Source organism: Melospiza melodia, chromosome 1 (genome assembly GCF_035770615.1).
Source record: "Melospiza melodia melodia isolate bMelMel2 chromosome 1, bMelMel2.pri, whole genome shotgun sequence".
Lineage (NCBI taxonomy): Eukaryota > Metazoa > Chordata > Aves > Passeriformes > Passerellidae > Melospiza > Melospiza melodia.
This window is the reverse complement of record NC_086194.1, coordinates 41363303-41381881: the sequence shown is the minus strand read 5'-3', so window position 1 is coordinate 41381881 and position 18579 is coordinate 41363303. Positions and strand designations below refer to the sequence as shown.

General features: G+C 37.6%; 1 protein-coding gene across 5 annotated transcripts in view; it reads right to left on the bottom strand.

Moving 5' to 3' along the window:
- RBMS3 (RNA binding motif single stranded interacting protein 3) overlaps positions 1-18579 on the bottom strand; it is a 704809-nt gene that overhangs the window by 88659 nt on the left and 597571 nt on the right. For all 5 annotated transcript variants that reach the window (XM_063155034.1, XM_063155024.1, XM_063155043.1 and 2 more), the window contains one exon: positions 2079-2185. In XM_063155034.1, the coding sequence (XP_063011104.1) occupies positions 2079-2185 (107 nt within the window). The remainder of the gene's footprint in view (positions 1-2078; positions 2186-18579) is intronic.

Below are 18579 nucleotides of genomic sequence, written 5' to 3'. Positions count from 1 at the left end.
TTGAAAAACCTTATTGCATATGAAATTTAAGAGTAATTATACAGAAAGATTTTACATTGGAAATAAGAAAATAAACAGTGGGGAAGAAATTCAATAAATGAGGGACCTTAAAAGAGAACATGCATTCTCGTCTTTGACGGTCTGGGTAGTAAATGTCCAATGTGCAGCAAGGTATTAACCAGATGTTAGTAAACAGAGGAAATCTGAGAAAATCTAGCCTGAAATATTTCTGAGTTTGTGTCTTTACCATCTTTTCATGTTTGTACATTATACCATGACACAGCTCTGTACTCGACTGCAATCAACAACAAGGAATGATGTCTTCCAGCACTGAAAATCAGTTTTTAAGTGTTGATACTACAAACACACCAGCCACACCCTGCCTCCAGGTCACCAGGATATCACTGTGCTTAATAGGCACCACTCCACTAGCAACAAATGAACTACACAAGATGCAATAAGCTGATGCCCTGAGGCCACAGGCATAATGGTGACTTGCTGGCTTTAACTTTATATTCTCTTTTATTATTGATTTGAACTGAAGGAAGTATAAAACAGCGGAGATAATAGCTGTGATGGCATTCACTTTTTAAACAAGGATTTAGAGGTCTTTAAAATATGGATTGCTGAATTTATTGGTGTCTTCTATACATAAATCGTTGTTTTTCAAGCTATATATAGGCTGAGCTGAGTCCACTGCTTGAAGTACTTCTTGGGCACTTGTTCCTCAGCAGATCCCTGAGGAACATGACAAACCATAATGGCTCCTGAGAAAATAACTCAATTTTTTGAGACACACAATGTAAAATACTGCAATGAGCCTTTGAAGACTTCTGCAATGTCCTCATGTCTGCCACACGGGGATTTTCATCCCACAGAGCTAAAAAGGGACCCTCTGCTGTTGGAAGAGTGTAGAACAACCATGGGATAGTGGGAGAAATTTCTACACTTTCAAAAGGCCTTTCTGTTTATTTTGGGAGCTCACCAATAGTGCTAGAGTATATATGTCATAAACTAACGGTCTGAAAAGTATCAGCTAGATAAATCTAGAAGTTAAAAAAAAGCAGAAATACTCTAGAAACATGTAACTAGAAACAGCAAATAATTTTTTGTTTTTAGTTTGCCTTGTAAAACTGAAGTAAACAAAGCAACACTCACCCTCCACCCAAAAAGAGACACCTTGCCCCCACTCCCCCTATAACTTATATTCTAGTGGAGCACAACTGAGACCAATACTTTTTTTCCTTGAAGGCTCAATCATAAACACAAGGAATAGTTGCTTAGGACAGAAATACTTGCAAGTCCTTCAGCCTTCATACTTAACACCTTGTATAAGCAGGCACTGTGAGCAGATCTATCTTATTTGTTCAAGCCTTTTCTCAGTAATAAAATTCAAAAACAGAAAAAAAACCTCTTGAAGAATCAAAAAAATGCCTTTCTTATTTCACCTTCATTTGGAGTCACTTCACACAGAAAAGAAACTCCAGTAACAGACTCCTTGCAGCAGGGCAGAGAGCAACCATTAGATTATTTTAAAATGTTGTATACATGAGGCAGCTGAGGCTACTGTAAATTGCTTTGTCTTGAAGAGAATGAAGAGCTCAGCTCAGATAAGCTTTCAGAAAACTTTTACATGGACACTACATCTGGATGCACATCTCTCTTTTGAAACAGCTCTCATATTCCCTAAGGATATTTTACCACCAGAAACTAGACAGAGGAAATAACACTGTTGAGTTGCTTCAGTGCAAATTGATGTGGTTTGTAAAAGGCACACCTTGGTTGCTGATGGCTCACCAGTAAGAGAATCCTCAGCTCAGGTCTGCCTGCAGAGCACTCACACTGGGACCAGGCTGTGCACAGTTCCTCACTAAGCTCAGAAATTCTCCTTTCCTGTAACTTTACACTCTGCACATTATCATAAACCTCCATCTCCCCACTGCTTACATAGCTTTTTCTGTATGAAACGATTGCATTTTGTGTGCAATCTGATTTCTTCACAGTCTGAAAGGTAGACTTCCAGGTCTGTCGCTGACTTCTGCCAAACCCCAGGAAAATAATTGCTACGTGGCACTTACCTCTCCTTCTCTGGGCCACGGCCTTCCATTCTGTGTGTATTTGCTTTGATTCTGGCGCTTCTTTTGCCCTCCATCAGCAAATTTGCACAGCAAAGGCTCAGTGGGGGCTGTGAAGACAAGAAACCCAGTCTATATTAGCATCCCCCCCAAAGAAAGTGATTATACCAGCAACAGTAGTGCTTTGTAATACTGATCTTTTGAAGTAAAATCTTGCCTTCTGCAGATATTTTTTGCCTCTTTTAGCCTTGACTCCACTGGCAGCTGTTCTTATTAACTAAGCTTCAAAAAATATATACTGGCAGCCCTTAAAAGAATTTAGCAAATATTGTTGAAAAAATAATCAGCCTACGCAGAATGTTAAGTTGCTGTAGTGGAACAGTATAGTCAGGCATTAGTTCCAGCTAAGTTAGACACGTATTCATGACCAGCATTAGTGCAAGGATAAACACTGCTTTACTAAAGCAGATTTCTGTTTTTAATTGTAAAACCTTTGCAAGAACCTGCTTCAGGAATAAGTGTTCTCACTATTTTGGTGTTCCTCAACATCCAGTCCTTTAAAAATCTGACTAAACAGAATAAAATGGAGACTTTTGCCAAGCCCAGTCCAATCAGCTTTCTTTTTCCTCTTAAGTCCCTCTTTTAAGCAAGTTGGCAGCTGAGAAAACCCTTTTCCTCTCCAAGTGAGACCTGGAGTGTGTGAATACAATGGTCAGGAGGGGCCAGAGTCCCAGGAAGAAAGGATAATCAGAGCACTGCACACCCCAAAAGGCAGCCCACAATAGGGACCCCTAGAGAAGAAATTAACACACATCAAACGGGCACAGCAGGAAAGGAACTTGGTGTCTTGGGATCTCTTTCCAATCTACTCTGCTTTTCAAAGCCTCCTAAAATATTTTTTTTAGCCAAAACTTTAATTACTCTGCTGGTGGGAGCTTGTCTCTCTTGCTTAATGCTTAAAAGGAGGGCCAAATTCTACCCACTCACATACAGTAGGTGTCTGTTAGAGTTGTGCTTTATTGCCTACATCAGCAGAGAAGTAAACCAATATTTGTCTGTTTGAAAGAAACCTAAAAATCATGTGTCACATCTGAGTCTCTTCAGGAATCTTTGACTTCCCAGGCATAAGTCTGTTGTTAATTAAACAAGAGTTTTCATGGAAAAACTAAGAAAACTGTTTTTTTCCTTCCCATTTCCTGTTTCTGGGAGGCTAGAAATGTTGAAACCATACAACTGCAGAGATGTGAAGAAGATTTTTGGGTAGGGGGAGCTAATCAAGTTGTTGACTTATTTATTTGTAATAAAAATTATTATTTGGTCAAGGGACAAGTTCATGTGGTATTGAAACAAGTTGACCTCCATCAACCTCCTGATTATAGCCAATTCAAAATGGGCCAGAAAGTATAAATTAAAACTGTGATCACCTGAAAACTGCAACCAAGAAACAATACACAGAGAGAATCTCACATCAAAACCTCAATTTCACATTGGGACAGCATCACTTTGGCTACTTCTGAAGCTACAACACCTTTGTTTTTTCATTACCATTTTATACAGGCTAGTAATTTTCAAGGTCACTAGAAACTGAACTGCAGGAAACAATCCATTATTGGCAGAAAGCTCGACTGTGTGACCCCAGAGGTCTTTCCCCACCTCCAACTTTGATTACTGTATCAGATTTTTCTAGAAGCAATGCTCAGCCAACCACTTTAAATTTAAAATAATGAAGGTTTAAAAGCATCCAGGTGGCTATGGAGATTCTTTCTGCAGATGGAGAGACTTTACAGGGCTGATTGCCCTGTGCTTTCACTGGTTTTGCTCCATGGCCTGATGCTGCATGATTTCAGAGTGGTTACTTAAGAGTTCACTTTGATGTGATGGTGAGGGAGGAGCAGGTGCTAAGCCAGCATTAGAGAAAGGCCTATTAAACATCACATCTGAAGCTTCAAAAGCTTTTTGTTTTAAGCACTGAACAACTACTAAGTAACATATGATACCGTCAGGAGGACCATGCAAAACTCATCTGCACAGTGGATTTTTACACACGCCCCGATCATCTGCTAATGAACACATCTGGTATCAGCCCATGTACTGTGATGTGGTTTAACAAGCTAGGAAATCTACACATCCTCTCTCTCTATTTGGCCAACCACAAATAGGAAGCTGTTACCATTTCCAGAATTCTCCTCTCCAGCATTGCCATCTGACAACCTCATATTTGTTAATTAGTGGCTTACTAAGGTTGATTGAGATCGAACAGAGGACCAAACAACTTTACTAACCCCATCTAGAAAAAATATGAAAAAAATATTGCATAGACTTTTCAGGAGGTTGGCAAGAAGGTGGAAAAGGACAATGCTCTATACAGGCAAATTTCTGCATGGGAAATTATATTCCTCTATAATAAACTGAGGCTAATTCTGTGGATAAAGTCAGTCTGTATTGACCAACTTTAAAGAAGTAAAAATTTCAAAACAAAATGTTCTGACAAGAAGACAGAGCCCATATAGGATGGTTTGGGTTGAGGATTTTCTGGGTTTTGTTGTTTTTTTTCCCCCTAAACACAGGGATGCAGCATCACACAAGACAGAAGATTATCCTAAATCTGAAGCGGTGTAGGTCCTAATGGTGGTTTACTCCTGGAAACAATTATGGTAACATATATATATATATATATATATATATATATATATATATATATATATAAAAATAACCAAATTAAATAATAATAATCTCTCTTTTTTCAGGACGTAAAGTAGTATGTAATAGTCTTGGGAGCTCAAAGATGTTGCCCTAAGTACAAAGAACTCAAACCTTGGCTTACTTCAGCCCTTTAGAAATTCTTTGTAAGAAAGGTCCTCTAGGCTTTCTAACATCAGATACACCCAGATATTAGTACCATCATTCTTACTGCTCAAATGCAGAGCAACAGACGATACTAGAAAGACAACATTCCATTCCACCATGTGAGCATAATTCTTTCTAGGTAGAATTCTTTTTTAATGGTTTCATTAAATTTTCAACATGTTTTAAAAATAATAAATTTACTTAAGCCAAGAAAAGGATCACAATTAGGTACCATGGTTATCAATTAAAAAAAGAAAATATTTAGGAACTAGACAAGCAATATCAACATTAGATAAATAATATCCATGGGTTGCAATAGAAGTGGTATATTTCACCCCAAATACTTCAGAAGGGGAGGAAAGAAAAAAGGGAATATTTAAAACTTCTCAGCTTCTTTTCTTTTTCATTCCATGTAGACAGTTTTCAATTTATGGCCTGCATTTTTACTTTTCTCTTTTTCCTCTGTATGAACACACGGACTGAAAATAAATGCCTGTCTCTCTGCCTCTTCTTTCACCTTTTGTACTTCTGACTTAATAGAAAATGTAATTTGGATATCTGTAGATGTTCACATTTTGAAGTGATAAGCAGATCTTTTTATATGGTTCTTGACATCCTCTAAGTTTTAAGCATATGTGGTATTTTGAAGCATATCTGGAAAATCTACTGTTGCTATTTTCCTGTTAAAAAAGTGAGAATTGATTCACTTGAAACAAATTTCAGGCTATTCCATCCTGATAAACTCTTCAAGATAGAAGGCACTGCTCTTTCATTGACTTCTATCTGACAGCAACAAACACAAATATCAAGAATAAATAACTGCTTTAACCTGAACAAGGTTCATTAAGCCATAACCCATTTTTCAAGGCGAAGATTTAAATGCTTGCTGCAGTTCCCATCCAAAGCCTTCTCTAGTTAATAAGACATAAATAGTCCTGAACTTGGCTTTCAGTCTTGAGAAGGAAGTGGGATCAAATTGATAGTGCTTCTAAACAGCATTTGCCAAGAAATTCAGGGCTGCCTTAGGAGAGTGCAGTAGCTGCTAGTGTTCAAATTCAGTTCCCATGGAAGTCAATGGCTAAAACCCTATCTCACTTCAGTCAGGCCCTGAATTTACTCAGAGAGTTCAGTGGAGGTGAAAGAGAGAGACTGGTTTTATGTCAATCAAGCCTGTCGATATTGTTGGAGTTCCCTCAGGAGATCAGCTTCTCATGCTCTGCTACTTTAGATGGACAGATTGTGCAGACAAACAGCACGGAACTGCCAAAAGGCTGTTAGCATCACCAAAAGCAGCACTGCTACTTAAATAGCACAAAAACTTCTGAAGGAAGGAGAAGGGGTAACAGTGCCCCCTTCTCAAATCTGGCAGTCTCTAAGAAATGTTCCAGCTCAGGAAGGGAATTTCAATTAAATTGGAGAATTCAACAAAATAAAGCAAACTCCTAACTAATTCTGAATACATAATTTCCGTATTCTTTCATTCATCGGAAGGCAGATACACTCGAGCTCCTACATGTGCAAAAATGTATATATTCATGAGCATGTGCTTCATAAAGGAAGATGAAAGCTGTCATTTGCATTTGGTGAGACTTTTTCATTATTTCAGGTGCTCTGAAACTTCTACTGTCTTGAGAGTTACTGAGGAAAGCTTGTTCCCCACTGTCATTTAGCATCATCTGTCCAGCAACAGCAAGAATTACATATACAAAAAGCAGTAACAGGACATTTTTATGCATTTCAGCTGCTTTTACTGTGAATATTTTTGAAGACAGAGTATTTTTCAGTATGTGAGGAAGAGTTTAGTCTCTTCTCATTTTTTGCAACAATGAAAGTAACGTTTACAGTAAAAACAGCTATGTGCATTGTGAACATTCATGTATGTCTTTAGCCACCTCTATTTTGTTAATGTGAAGAAAAATAATTAAAAAGTCATTGGTATGACAATGAATGGTCACTGCATAATTAATGATCTTTTTCAAAGTATGTTTTAATGAGAAAGTTGGATTAATTTCTTTTTCAGCCTTGGCAAATCCTCCTCCACAATAAAAAACTGTGCACAGTAATAATTGGGTTCACAATTAGATCAAGCAGTCATACTGACCAAGCTCTGATAACTATTTTAATTCCTAACTGCCTTCCAAATTTTAAGTAGTTTGGTAACATTTTCATGTGCAAATCACATAGAACATCTGATTGAAACATCCATGTAAGAACCAAACTCTTTGTCTGTTATAGATCAAACATTTGTAGTCTTTAGGAAAAACTTCAACTTATGCTAACATCAAATCCATTTTGTAAGGAGGCAGTATTTCACAGGGAGACATGAGAGACACAAAAGCTGTACAGCAAGGCAGGACAGAGCAAGTTTAAGTTTTGATTTAATATCTGGGCTCAGATGGATGTACCCAGGAGGACTACGGTATTTACAGAGCCTGCAGAGTTTATTTACAAAATGAATGTTGCTGTTGTAAGCTTTGAAAATGTACAAGTTCCAGGCCGCCATCAATAGAGTCACTCTCTGCTCTAGTGAGTCCACTGGCTTCTAGGAAAGTCCTGCCACGCATTACTTTTTCATCTCAAAGTCATACACAAAGAAAACTTGAACTTCAAGGAAGATTATAAAACACAACCATAGCTATTCTGCTCTTGGGAAATGAAGATGAAGAATTACAAAAGATGGTACGTGACAGAATAGGATGTGTAAGGACAAAGTGTTACCTGAGTAAGGAAAACCATAAATAATATGGCAAATAACCACTTCATTCTATCCTGCATGGAGCTGTTAAAGGACAGAGTAATAGATTTTGTCCCAGAAGTCCATGATACAAGATGTGATGGCACAGGAGAGACTCTTAATGTTTACAAGAGTTAGCTTTTAACAGAGGTTGAGCCATATACAGGATATATCATGGAATCATAGAATATCCTGATTTGGAATCACAGAATAGATCCACTTAGATCCACTAAGATCATCAAATTCTATCTCCAGGCTGGTCCTGCATGGAACAGCCTCAAGAGTCACACCATGGATCTGAGAGTGTTCAAATGCTTCTTGAGCTCAGTGAGGCTTGGTGCTGCGATCACTTCCCTGAGGAGCCTCCTCCAGTGCCCAAACACCTTTGGGGTGAAAAGTCTTTTCCTGACACCCAGCCTAGGCCTCCCCTGACACAACTTCAGGCCATTCCCTTGGGTCTTGTCACTGGTCACCACAGAGGAGAGCTCAGTGCCTGCCCCTCCACATTCCTTCATGGGGAAGTTGTGGACTGTGATGAGGTTTCCCCTCAGTCTCCTCTTCTCCAGGCTGAACTGACCAAGTGACCTCAGCCACTCCTCATCCAGCTTCCCCTCAAGGCCCTTCTCCATCTTTGCAGATTTACCAGTATTTTAGTTAAACTTAACTACATGATATTAATTGGATTTGTACAGATGATTATGAAAGCAAAACAATGAGTTAGTTATCACTGCATTTTAGGTTGTATAAAACTTCACTTTCACAACATAATTATAGAAATTGGGGGAACAGTTAATAGAAAAGGACACCAAAGTGAAAAAATATAGAGCAACATCTATTTGGGTAAACAAGAAAAAGGAACTGATCTACTTTTGATAAACTGTATCAGAGCTTAAGTAATTATCTCTTGTTCTCCTCTTTGTCTTAAGAAATGGGAAGCAATCCTTTCATCTTTTTGTATAATAATTGCGTCTAAAGACCAAGAACATCTTAGAAAAGAAAAATAAATTTCAGAAAGAAAAAATGTATCAAGCAGAAAGTTAGGACTTCTACCCTGTGAAACAGAAATTACTTAGAGCAGGTGGAACAGGTGTGGAGAAACAACAGGCCAACATGGAAGTGTGGAGCAGATCTTGTTGCAATCAATCTCAACACTTAAGCAACTACATGGAAAACTTCTGCTTAGTCTTATTTTCGTTGAAATGTCCCTAAATATTTGTTAGAGCAGACCAGAAACCTTTCTATAAGAAACTGCAACATTCACTTTACAGTCTGTTTGGTTTTTTTAAAACTATTTTCCTTTTTAAATTTTGAATGGAACAGCAAACTGGGAGTGCCTGATTCAGGCCTATTAAAGTGCTCCACTCCAATCTGCTGATAAGGAGGAACTGTTGTAAAGGTTATAGAAACAGATGCTTCAATATGGTATGAAAAGTTAAATCAATCAAAATAGAAAAACTGAGATATAGTATTAAAATCTTGATGAAACGTTGTGATATGATGGTCTATTTTTATTTCACCAAACTCCATTTCTCATCCAACTCTAGTGCTGGTCTCTGTTGGAGAGAATGAATGCATGGTGAGCAAATACAGAATAGAATTTGGAATTTGATTACTTAATTTTATTAACTATTAAATCATTATAAAATACTCAGCATTTTAACATTGGATTCTGCCTTTTTTTTAAACAAAAGGCTGAGCTCACAGAAATTAGACATTCACATTGATCCCAAAGCCTCTCTACTGAACCCAAATTTAAATTTGAGGTAAGCATAAGCAACAGCAGACTCAGGCCCATGGGTTTTGCCAAAGAAATCCGCTTCCTCAAACTTGATGATACGGCAAAGTTCTGCCCTATTAAAGGTCCCTAGCATAATGCTGAAAAATTCCAGCTGTGGTTCATCCTTTGTAACCAGTGCTGTGACAGCTTCTCACAATCTTTAACCACTGGATGAGAAGGAAGTGGAAGGAGTGATTTATTTTGCAGTTTTAAAATTTCTCCAAGAGCCTTTCCAGCAAAACACTAGATCCTCTTACTGAATGACTATGCAACCAAACCAACTAAACATGTGCATCAGTTTGCACAAATAATTTCACACACCTATGCTTAAACACAGAGGGTTTTGTTCTATGACTTTCTAACAGTATCTGTTACAAACTGAAATTTAGGGCACATGCTTTTAATGTGCCAATTCTAATTGCAAAACATGTAATGCAGTTGGGCAAATATCTCCTCCAAAAACCACTTTGATAGACTCCCTTGGATTTGTTCCTCACTGGAAAAGCCATGTACAAAAGAAGTGAGACGGTATCATGTTTTGAAAGGAGCATTTGTTACAAGTCATTGGAATCACTTCACATATTATCTGTGAGACAGACAACAACTATGTATTGAACTGTTAATTTATGTTAAGTAAGAAAAGCCTCTGTCTTGCTCAATCATCACTGTTAAAAGGTGAATGCTTAAGAAACCCACTCATCATATGTGAAGAATTTTTGTGTGGAACTTGGGTGCTCTAACTTCCCTGGTTTCCTATCATGCCAGAGTAACTAAGCAAGACAATGAAGAAAGAAGAGTCTATGTTACTATTCTGGAAATGATGTAAATAATCAGTGGAATAAAGATTTATGGTAATACAATGGTCCCCTGTCAAGAGTTTCTTCCCATTGACAAGAGCTGACAGCTGTGAACATTTCTTCAAAACAAACCAAACAAAACAACGAAAATTATATTTCAATGTTTTTTTAATAGATTTTTGCAAATACTAATTATTCTCTGGGATTCTGACTTACATAGTTAAAAGGAAAAAAGAGAAAAAAAAATAGAAGTTGCCTATACCACTTTAATGCTATTGACTTACTGCATCAGATGCTCATTGGACTACAAGATGGGCAGGAGCTGAGTCCTCCAAATAAAATTTTTAAAATGCCAAAATGAAAATAGATTCCTGTATTAAAAAATAATTTTAAAATATTTTTGTGTTTGTCACTGTAAATTTCTGGACCATGCATGATTTGCCACACAGACACACACTTCTGCTGAATGTGACAAAGAACTAATAGAGATCAGGTAAAAAATGTCCAACCCAAAAACCCAGGATCCAGTGAAGCTGATGAGAACACTTTCACTGGAAGCAAATATGACAGCAGTTACGCTGGAATATACTTACAAACTTTGTTTTTGTGTTTTATTTGGCCTTTAAACTTAAAGCTGCAATCCCTTCACATTGGCAATATGCCAAGAGAGTGAAGACAATGGCCAACCTGTCATCAGAACCCGTTTTCAGGGGAAAAAAAAATTACACAGTGAAGTTCTGCTGTCTTACTGGGTTGGTCATCATCCCAGAGAAGAATTAAATCTGAAAATTCATACACTGAGGCAGTGAACTGGAGGAGAGGCCTGAATTGTATCACATTTTTAAACCAGTAGCACTCTGATTTTCGTGCCAGTACTCCATACTGGTGCTCCTGAACCAACCGTGGTTGATACATCAGCTGTGTGGGGCCCCAGGACTCCAATCTGCAGGTAGAAGCTCACTGAGGAAACCTGACCCTCTAAATGTGAATCCAAAACCACTCTTTAAATCCCGCCCTGAAGCTGCCCTGTGAGCTTTCAGGAAGATTGTACTTCATATACCTTTTTCTCTTCTCCCATCTCACGAGTTACTTTAGTTGGATGAAAATGGAGATCTTTTATTTCTTACTGTTCAATTATTACGGAATGGCAACAGAGGCGGCTTCATCTGAAAGGCTGAGCGATTTTTAAATTATCTCATGTACCATAATTTATAATGGAAAATCAGGTACAAATAGTGTGATATGCTTTCTAGTTCCTCTCTAATGGAAATAAAATGAATCCCTGGTAATGGGTGACCCTACTTGCTTCTGTGGTCACCCCTTTTACTTTTTCAGTGTTCTCTTTAGTAGTCTCAGGAGAAAAGAACAAATGCAAACCTTTTATCCAAAGCTGCTTTGCAAAACAATAGCTCTATGCTTCTGCTATAAAATCTATTTTTACTATTCTCAGAAACAAATATTATTGATCATAGAGACTTTGCTATTCCCACTGAGAAAAACTTACTTGCACTGACAGTCCAGAGATAAAATTATTAGAATTTATGCTGTACAAATAATTAATTCTGGTTCTGTTCATAAAAGGTTATTTCATGTAGCTGTTTAAGTGTTACTCTAATATCTAATGTGGAATCTATTTATTTTAAATTTAATTTTATTAAGTTCTGTATTAGTTTTTACTTTGTATTTATTTAGATAAGCCAGAACATTATCATCATATATTCCTCTTTATGACACTGCTAGAACTAACACTAGAGAGACAAAAAAACTTCTTCAAACATGTTTTCAATATAAACAAGGAAACCAGAACAAATGTCTCATGTTAATGAAATTATTTCTTTCCACCAGCATAATGACAATTCCTGCACATGCACATTTATTGTTTAATAATTGAAGTTGACTTTTGGGATTCCCTGCTTACACTCCAACACATGTATACTATTAATGTCCAGAGGAGCTTATGCAACCCAGGGTTATACTACATGAGGAAAAAAACCCCTTCAGTTATGACCATTAGCTTATTTAATTCACATGTATGTGCTATAATAATATTTTTTTTCTTTTTCTCAGTTAGGAAAAGTCGCATTTATTCTGTCTTTGTGAATGGCGACTCAAATTTTAAAAAGTGGCTATATGTTTATATATATATATATATAACACTATTTGCAGCTCTGCTACAGTCTGTTAAAAAGCACCAGTAGAAATTATATACAATCAATAAATATTAGGTTTGGGTAGAGATGTGTGTGTTGTCAAAGTAGTAACATGACCTTGACATCTGAGCTGAAAAATTCTATCTCTAAAAGCACTGATTACTGCAGATGCATGAAATATTCCAGTGTAAATGTAAAATAAAGTTAATTTTTAACTGGCTATCAATCTGTTAAAAAGTTTTAAAATATTCAGAAATATTCAGACCTTTTTTTCTCAGACCTCCTTGTGAAAACCCTTTTATTTAAATCAGTTGTAATTAACACACATTCTAATAACAACTGCTGGGTGCAGCAGCAAAAACTCCAAGCACTGATAATCTAAAACATAGCTCAGCCATATCATTTTGCCATTAGTCTGAGAAAGAAGGAAAATCTGAAGGGAATCTTTCTTTTAATTTGTTGCCCTTCTTTCATTTTATTTTTCTGCATTCACTGAAAGTTATATTGTGTATGCCCTAAAATGAAGGAGTTTACTAGGAGCTAACAGATAGCATTACCAGCTTTCTCACTTCAATGCAGGAATAATTTTAAAAAGTGAATTTGACCCTGACTGTGACAAAACCAGGGCTGGATATAGGTTCCAAAGCAGGAAGCACTTAAAAAACAGCGACTGACTGATTCTTAAAGGCCGGAGTTCATTTTGCTGGGTAGAGAATAACCAAGTCACACTAAATGCCTTGGACAGCATAATTTGTGTACCACAAAACCTCACTGTGTGCTCTCACCATCTTCTTCTGTAAATGAGCCCAAAGGGAGGAAGGGAATACTTTGGAAACAATACATAAGGTAAGGATGCTGATACCCTTTACCTTTTTCTCCCCAGAAGAAGGGGCAAGAAGCAGCTCAGAACAAGCTCTGCAAACTATACAGCACCCATGGGACACATCAACACCCCTTGCAGCTCCAGCCTGATGCACTACCTGCCCCTCCTGGCAACTTCCAAGCCCTGAGTCTGAAAGACAGACTTTTTTTGGGTAGCAACTGTGCTGAATGGCTCCTGCCCCCCTCCCCAAGTACCTGAAGGTAGGGAGCAGATGTGGCACGGGCATTTATGTGCTAGAAAAGGAAGATAAGACCTTGGAAAAAAAATTCACATGAACTCCCAATTCCTTGAAGGGCAAGAAGGCAGAAAGGCCCTGTAGCACACGACCACCTGGAGCTCCTGTCAGGACATCAGGCTTTGCACCAGCTTGAAGTAAGCTCTGCCTTCAAGGCACAACTGTACCTGTGGTTTCCATGACAGAGAACTGCACAGTGGAGTCACTGGGAATTTTCCACTAAGTCACCTATTTATGATGACACTTTATCCAAGGAAAAGACAAAAAAAGTGAAATTATAATCTTCTCCCAAGACAATGGAAGACCTTACTCATACTTCTTAGCTCTTTTCAAAATGTGTTGATGATACCAACACTAAATCTAATGTGCTATGACATAAGGAAAATTCGATCCCTTGCAGCTTAAAAAGCTTTTATTATCATCTGAGACAATATCCTAGAATATTAAACAGATAACACTAAAGCCTTCTGAAATTTTCAACTGCAGAGCTCTCAGTTGAGAGTAGACAAGGAAGCAAACTTACATATTACAGACTGAGTGATGGACTAATCTTTAATGTTGTAATGCATTGTTTAAAGGTTTTATGAAGGTCATACTAGATTCTACTTTGCCATGCACCCAAAAACTACAAAGAGAGTAGGATTTCAACGCTAAGATTGGCAAAATAAAAAAATCAACCCTCTACTCCTTCAGTTAAAAATACTGGAATAATCAGAACATGAGAGAGCCAAGCACAAGGAAGAATACGTGAAAAGGAAAGAAAGGTATAGAAATATGCAAAGAAAAACACTTTAACAGAATGAATGGAAAAATTGGAAAAGGAGGGAAAGAAATGCTTCTGAATTGCCCTTGAAAATGTCCTAGCTTTACAGAAAAGCAAATGCAACTCATGTCCTCCATTTCTGAATGACAACAGGGGCCTTCACAAACACTTCACAGAGACTGCAGAAAAAGAAAATTCTAGCAGAAATGGCTGCTTAAATGTCACTGCCTATAGCAAACAGAATGACAGAAGTTTATAAAAGATGTAGTTTTACCTGAAAAGAGGAAAGGAACACCTATTCTATTGCATTGTGAGGCTGTGGATGGTCTCAGGGGCAATTGTTTGGCATCAAATCACTAAAGAAACTGGGGGAGACTATTGAGTCTCCTCTATACAAAAATACCAAGGTTCTGTTATTAAAGTAAATTCAAAGCTTATCTCAAAATTCTATAGATGAGCCAACACTAACATGCCACAGAAAATAAAATTACAGATGACTATGTGAAGGATGAAAAAGCAAGGACCTCTCTTCCAGATAAATTGCATTATGAGAAATACTAATAGTTGCCTGCACCAAAACACATTATTTTTTAATGTTTTGTCCCCATTTGAGTGGGATCCTTCTTTGGTTTACAGGCACATGGATACAGCCCTGCTGGCATGATGAGTCTGTGGGCAACTCTGTTAAAAGCATGATTGTAACTCAACAGCAGTATCAAAGTCTGGTAAAAGCCATTTCCAGCTGATGTGAAACAGCAATTTTCTTCACAGCAAATTATTTCATGAATCAGCCAGCAGGGAGTGACAACATTCTGCTGCCAGTGGCTAAGTGTATGACCTCTGGGTTGTAATTTCCACAATCTTAAGAAGAGTTCATTGCAAACATGAGCTTATTTTTCACGTTACTGTTAAGAGAGATGCTAATCTGGCTCTTGGTTTCCTTTCTTTCTTTTTCTTTTTTTTTCTTTTTTCCTTTTTACCAGTTTATTGCTTACAATGTAGTATTTCCCTGGAGACAGAAAACAAAGTCTAGAACAGGTTGCTAATAAAACTTGAAGACAACACAGGAAAGTAAGAATTAAAGGGCAACAACTTTTCTACTTCAAGGAATGTGGCAGGCCTAGCAGACACCTCATGGCTTTCTCCTGTCATGAAAAGGCAGGTGAGTACTGAACCTTGCAACCTGGTGAGAGACAAGCAAACTGAAGTGAGAGGGAAAAAACCTTTTTGAGAATGCCTTCTAATACAGACCTAGAAACAGCGGAAAAATCCTAGTCCTGAGTATGGCAAGAAGATGAACAAGGAGTTTTAAATGAAGGGTGAGGTAAAGACCGAGTAATGAAAATATTAATATTACCTGAATTATCAAATGTCCTCCAAATACTTCAGCTAGGATCTGCACACAAAGAAAATTTCCAGCTAATGAACCACAACAGACTGATGTCAGTATTAATTCCACTGAATTACCATAATACTAGAATACTGTACAGCTCTATGTGACTCGGTTGTAACAATAAACCATGGCAGAAAGTGCTTTCATATCTTTAACAGAAGTGTTGAGGAGAGGAAAAATGGAACCCTAGATTTTATTTAGCATTGGGATTCTGTTTGATTGTTGATCTTAAAAGGAGTGACAACCAATGGTTAAAAGAGCTGCCATTAAGCCACATTTGTTATTTCTATTCAGTGCAGTTCTGCTTCTTGGGTTGTTACCAGTGGGGAGAACAATGTCTCAGGCTCTAAAGCTCAGCTCTGAATGGAGAAGGATAAACTGATAACCAGTGACTCCTAAACTCTATGGCAAGGGTGGAAGCAGCTGTACTGAAAAGGCCAGCATGGACTTGGTGGTGGGGCAGGAGATGAAAAATGTAAAATTTCTTTGTCTCCACCTCTGTCTGAGGTGCCTTAAGAACTGGATTTCTGGAACATGTGCCATATTATTAATGTGGATCTGTCAAACTGTGAATTCAGAGGGACAGAATCATATGAGATCTCTGGAAACTTACTGCTTGGCAGTAAGTTATACTACATGGTATATGCATGGGATTTTTAACTGGCCTGGACAGAATATAGTACCTAGATTGAAACACAAGCACATCTGACATTAGATGAAATCATGGTGACCCAGACAGCACAGCCTGTTTGTAACAGACTGCTCTTGCTAGTGGATAAACAAAGATGAAAATACATTTAGGCAAAAGCTTTTGCTTTAAGAGTGCCTTTGTGCCAAACCAGAATAAACACTGCAAGAAGACCTGCTTTATAGTACCAGAAGAAAAATGTATTTATTTGAAATGGTCAACCTAGACCAAACTAGCTTACTTTTATTATCAGTTTTTACTATGTGTTTACATAGTATATAAAGTGAGCACAGAATTAATCCAGGTTTAATCCTGTATCTCTTATTCCTTCTTTGTAATACCCTTGTAGGAGAGTCTTCTCATACAAACTGAACTATTAATATTTACATTATGCAACATGTTCTAGTGCTGCAGGATTAGGGTATGAGCATGCCTATGCAGTTCTCAAGCTATGTCAGGCCAGGCTCCTCCAAGGTAACTTCTGCTGCCACATTTTGCATTCTAAATAAGGTGGGGGTTTTTACAGAGCTTATCACTGACTTTGTTTGCAAACACCTTACAAGCACTAATGATTTCATTTTCCCAGTAGGCAGTGAAGTATTTCCTTCGTTTCACAAAGGGATGAGATGCAGCACGGGGATAATGAAAGTTGTCCAGTGTCACACAGACACTGAGTACAGATCTCCTGACTTGCTGTGTAGTATTTATTCACAAGTTAACCCTTCTCAAACAGCTCTGCCTAGCTGCACCATTTTCTCAGCCTCATTTCCCACTTCAATCGAGGTCAGGAAAAATCTCATTCACCAATACAAGTTTGCAATGCCATCATCAACTCACTAAGTTCTTTATCAGAAGGCAACCTGATCTGCAGTGCTCATCCAAACTGAGCTTGTAATAAGGACTGGATGCAATTACAGACACACACATTTCTCTATATATGCTGCATATAACATATGTACACATACACACCTATATTATCTGGAACTGTAGAAAGTTATCAAATACAGAACATGAGAACAGTAATTGTGCAGTTACCCAAAGTTTCAAACAAACCTGTTTATTCACTGCAATATTTAGCTATTCCAGGCTCACACTCATATCTATATCCCTAGAGGGCAATGTCACCTAGGAGGCTGTGCTCACGTCCCTGTCATCTTCATGTGAAGCCAAAGATGATGCTATTGCAAAGACAGACAGAAGTAAGTCTGTACTAAATAAAATTTGCTGTAATTAACTTGTCCCTGTTTATACTCAAGAAGTTTTGAAGGCTGATTTTAAGAATGGCAAAGTATAGTTGATTATCCCAAATTCACCTACCTTCACAAATCTCTGGGATTTTCCTGCTATATCCCAATGTCAAACAGTGTAACGCACAAGTAAAGAGAAAATTCACTGGGGTCTTAGAGACCAGCACACAGAAAATCAAACCACTAGAGAAACTTGAAGGGGAAACAACATTCATTTCCTTCCCTGAATTTACTGTCTTGATGCTTCTCAACTAACATACTTTCTGGAAAGCCAATTTTCCTGCTGGCAAGGCCTGTGTCTATCCCCAGGTCTCAATCCACGTTTACTCTCAATATTGTACAACTTGCATTGTTCAGCTGTGCTGCCAACCCTGGTGGGCACCATTTCAATGCTCTCTTATTTATGTGTGGAACAAAACCCCTCACTTGAGCAACAATCTTCTACCTCTGAACAGAAAATGATGTTTGGGTGGGGAAGTTTTCCAGCAAACCTTCTGAAAGTGCAACTGTCTTTTAAAATCAGAATAATGCCATATAATTGCTTTATTGATGGATTTAGCAGCCTGGATTTACCCTCTGAAATATAAAAAAAGAAGGCTTCTGTTGTTTGCTTCCTTTTTGTTTTAAATTATTGATAATTATTTCAAAAATGTCTTCCCCTGACATTTGATTTGCTAGATAATACACAAACATAGAGTTTCTAATGGGTTTTTTGGCCTTTTAACCTTATTTCTTTTTTCATTACTTTTCATTTTATTTCATATTCTGATATAAAATCTGTTTTACAGAAGGTTTTTGCATGATCTGAAACTTCCTCACTTTAATAATATACAGAATGATACTTTAAAACAATGACAAAGCCAAGATAAATGACAGTAGAGAAGTAAAATCAACCCATATTTTTAACTTTTCTTTGTCATGGTGAACTCCTTCACATGCATTCTCTCCAAGAAGGTTCCAAAATGATGATGGCAATTAATAAAATTTTTG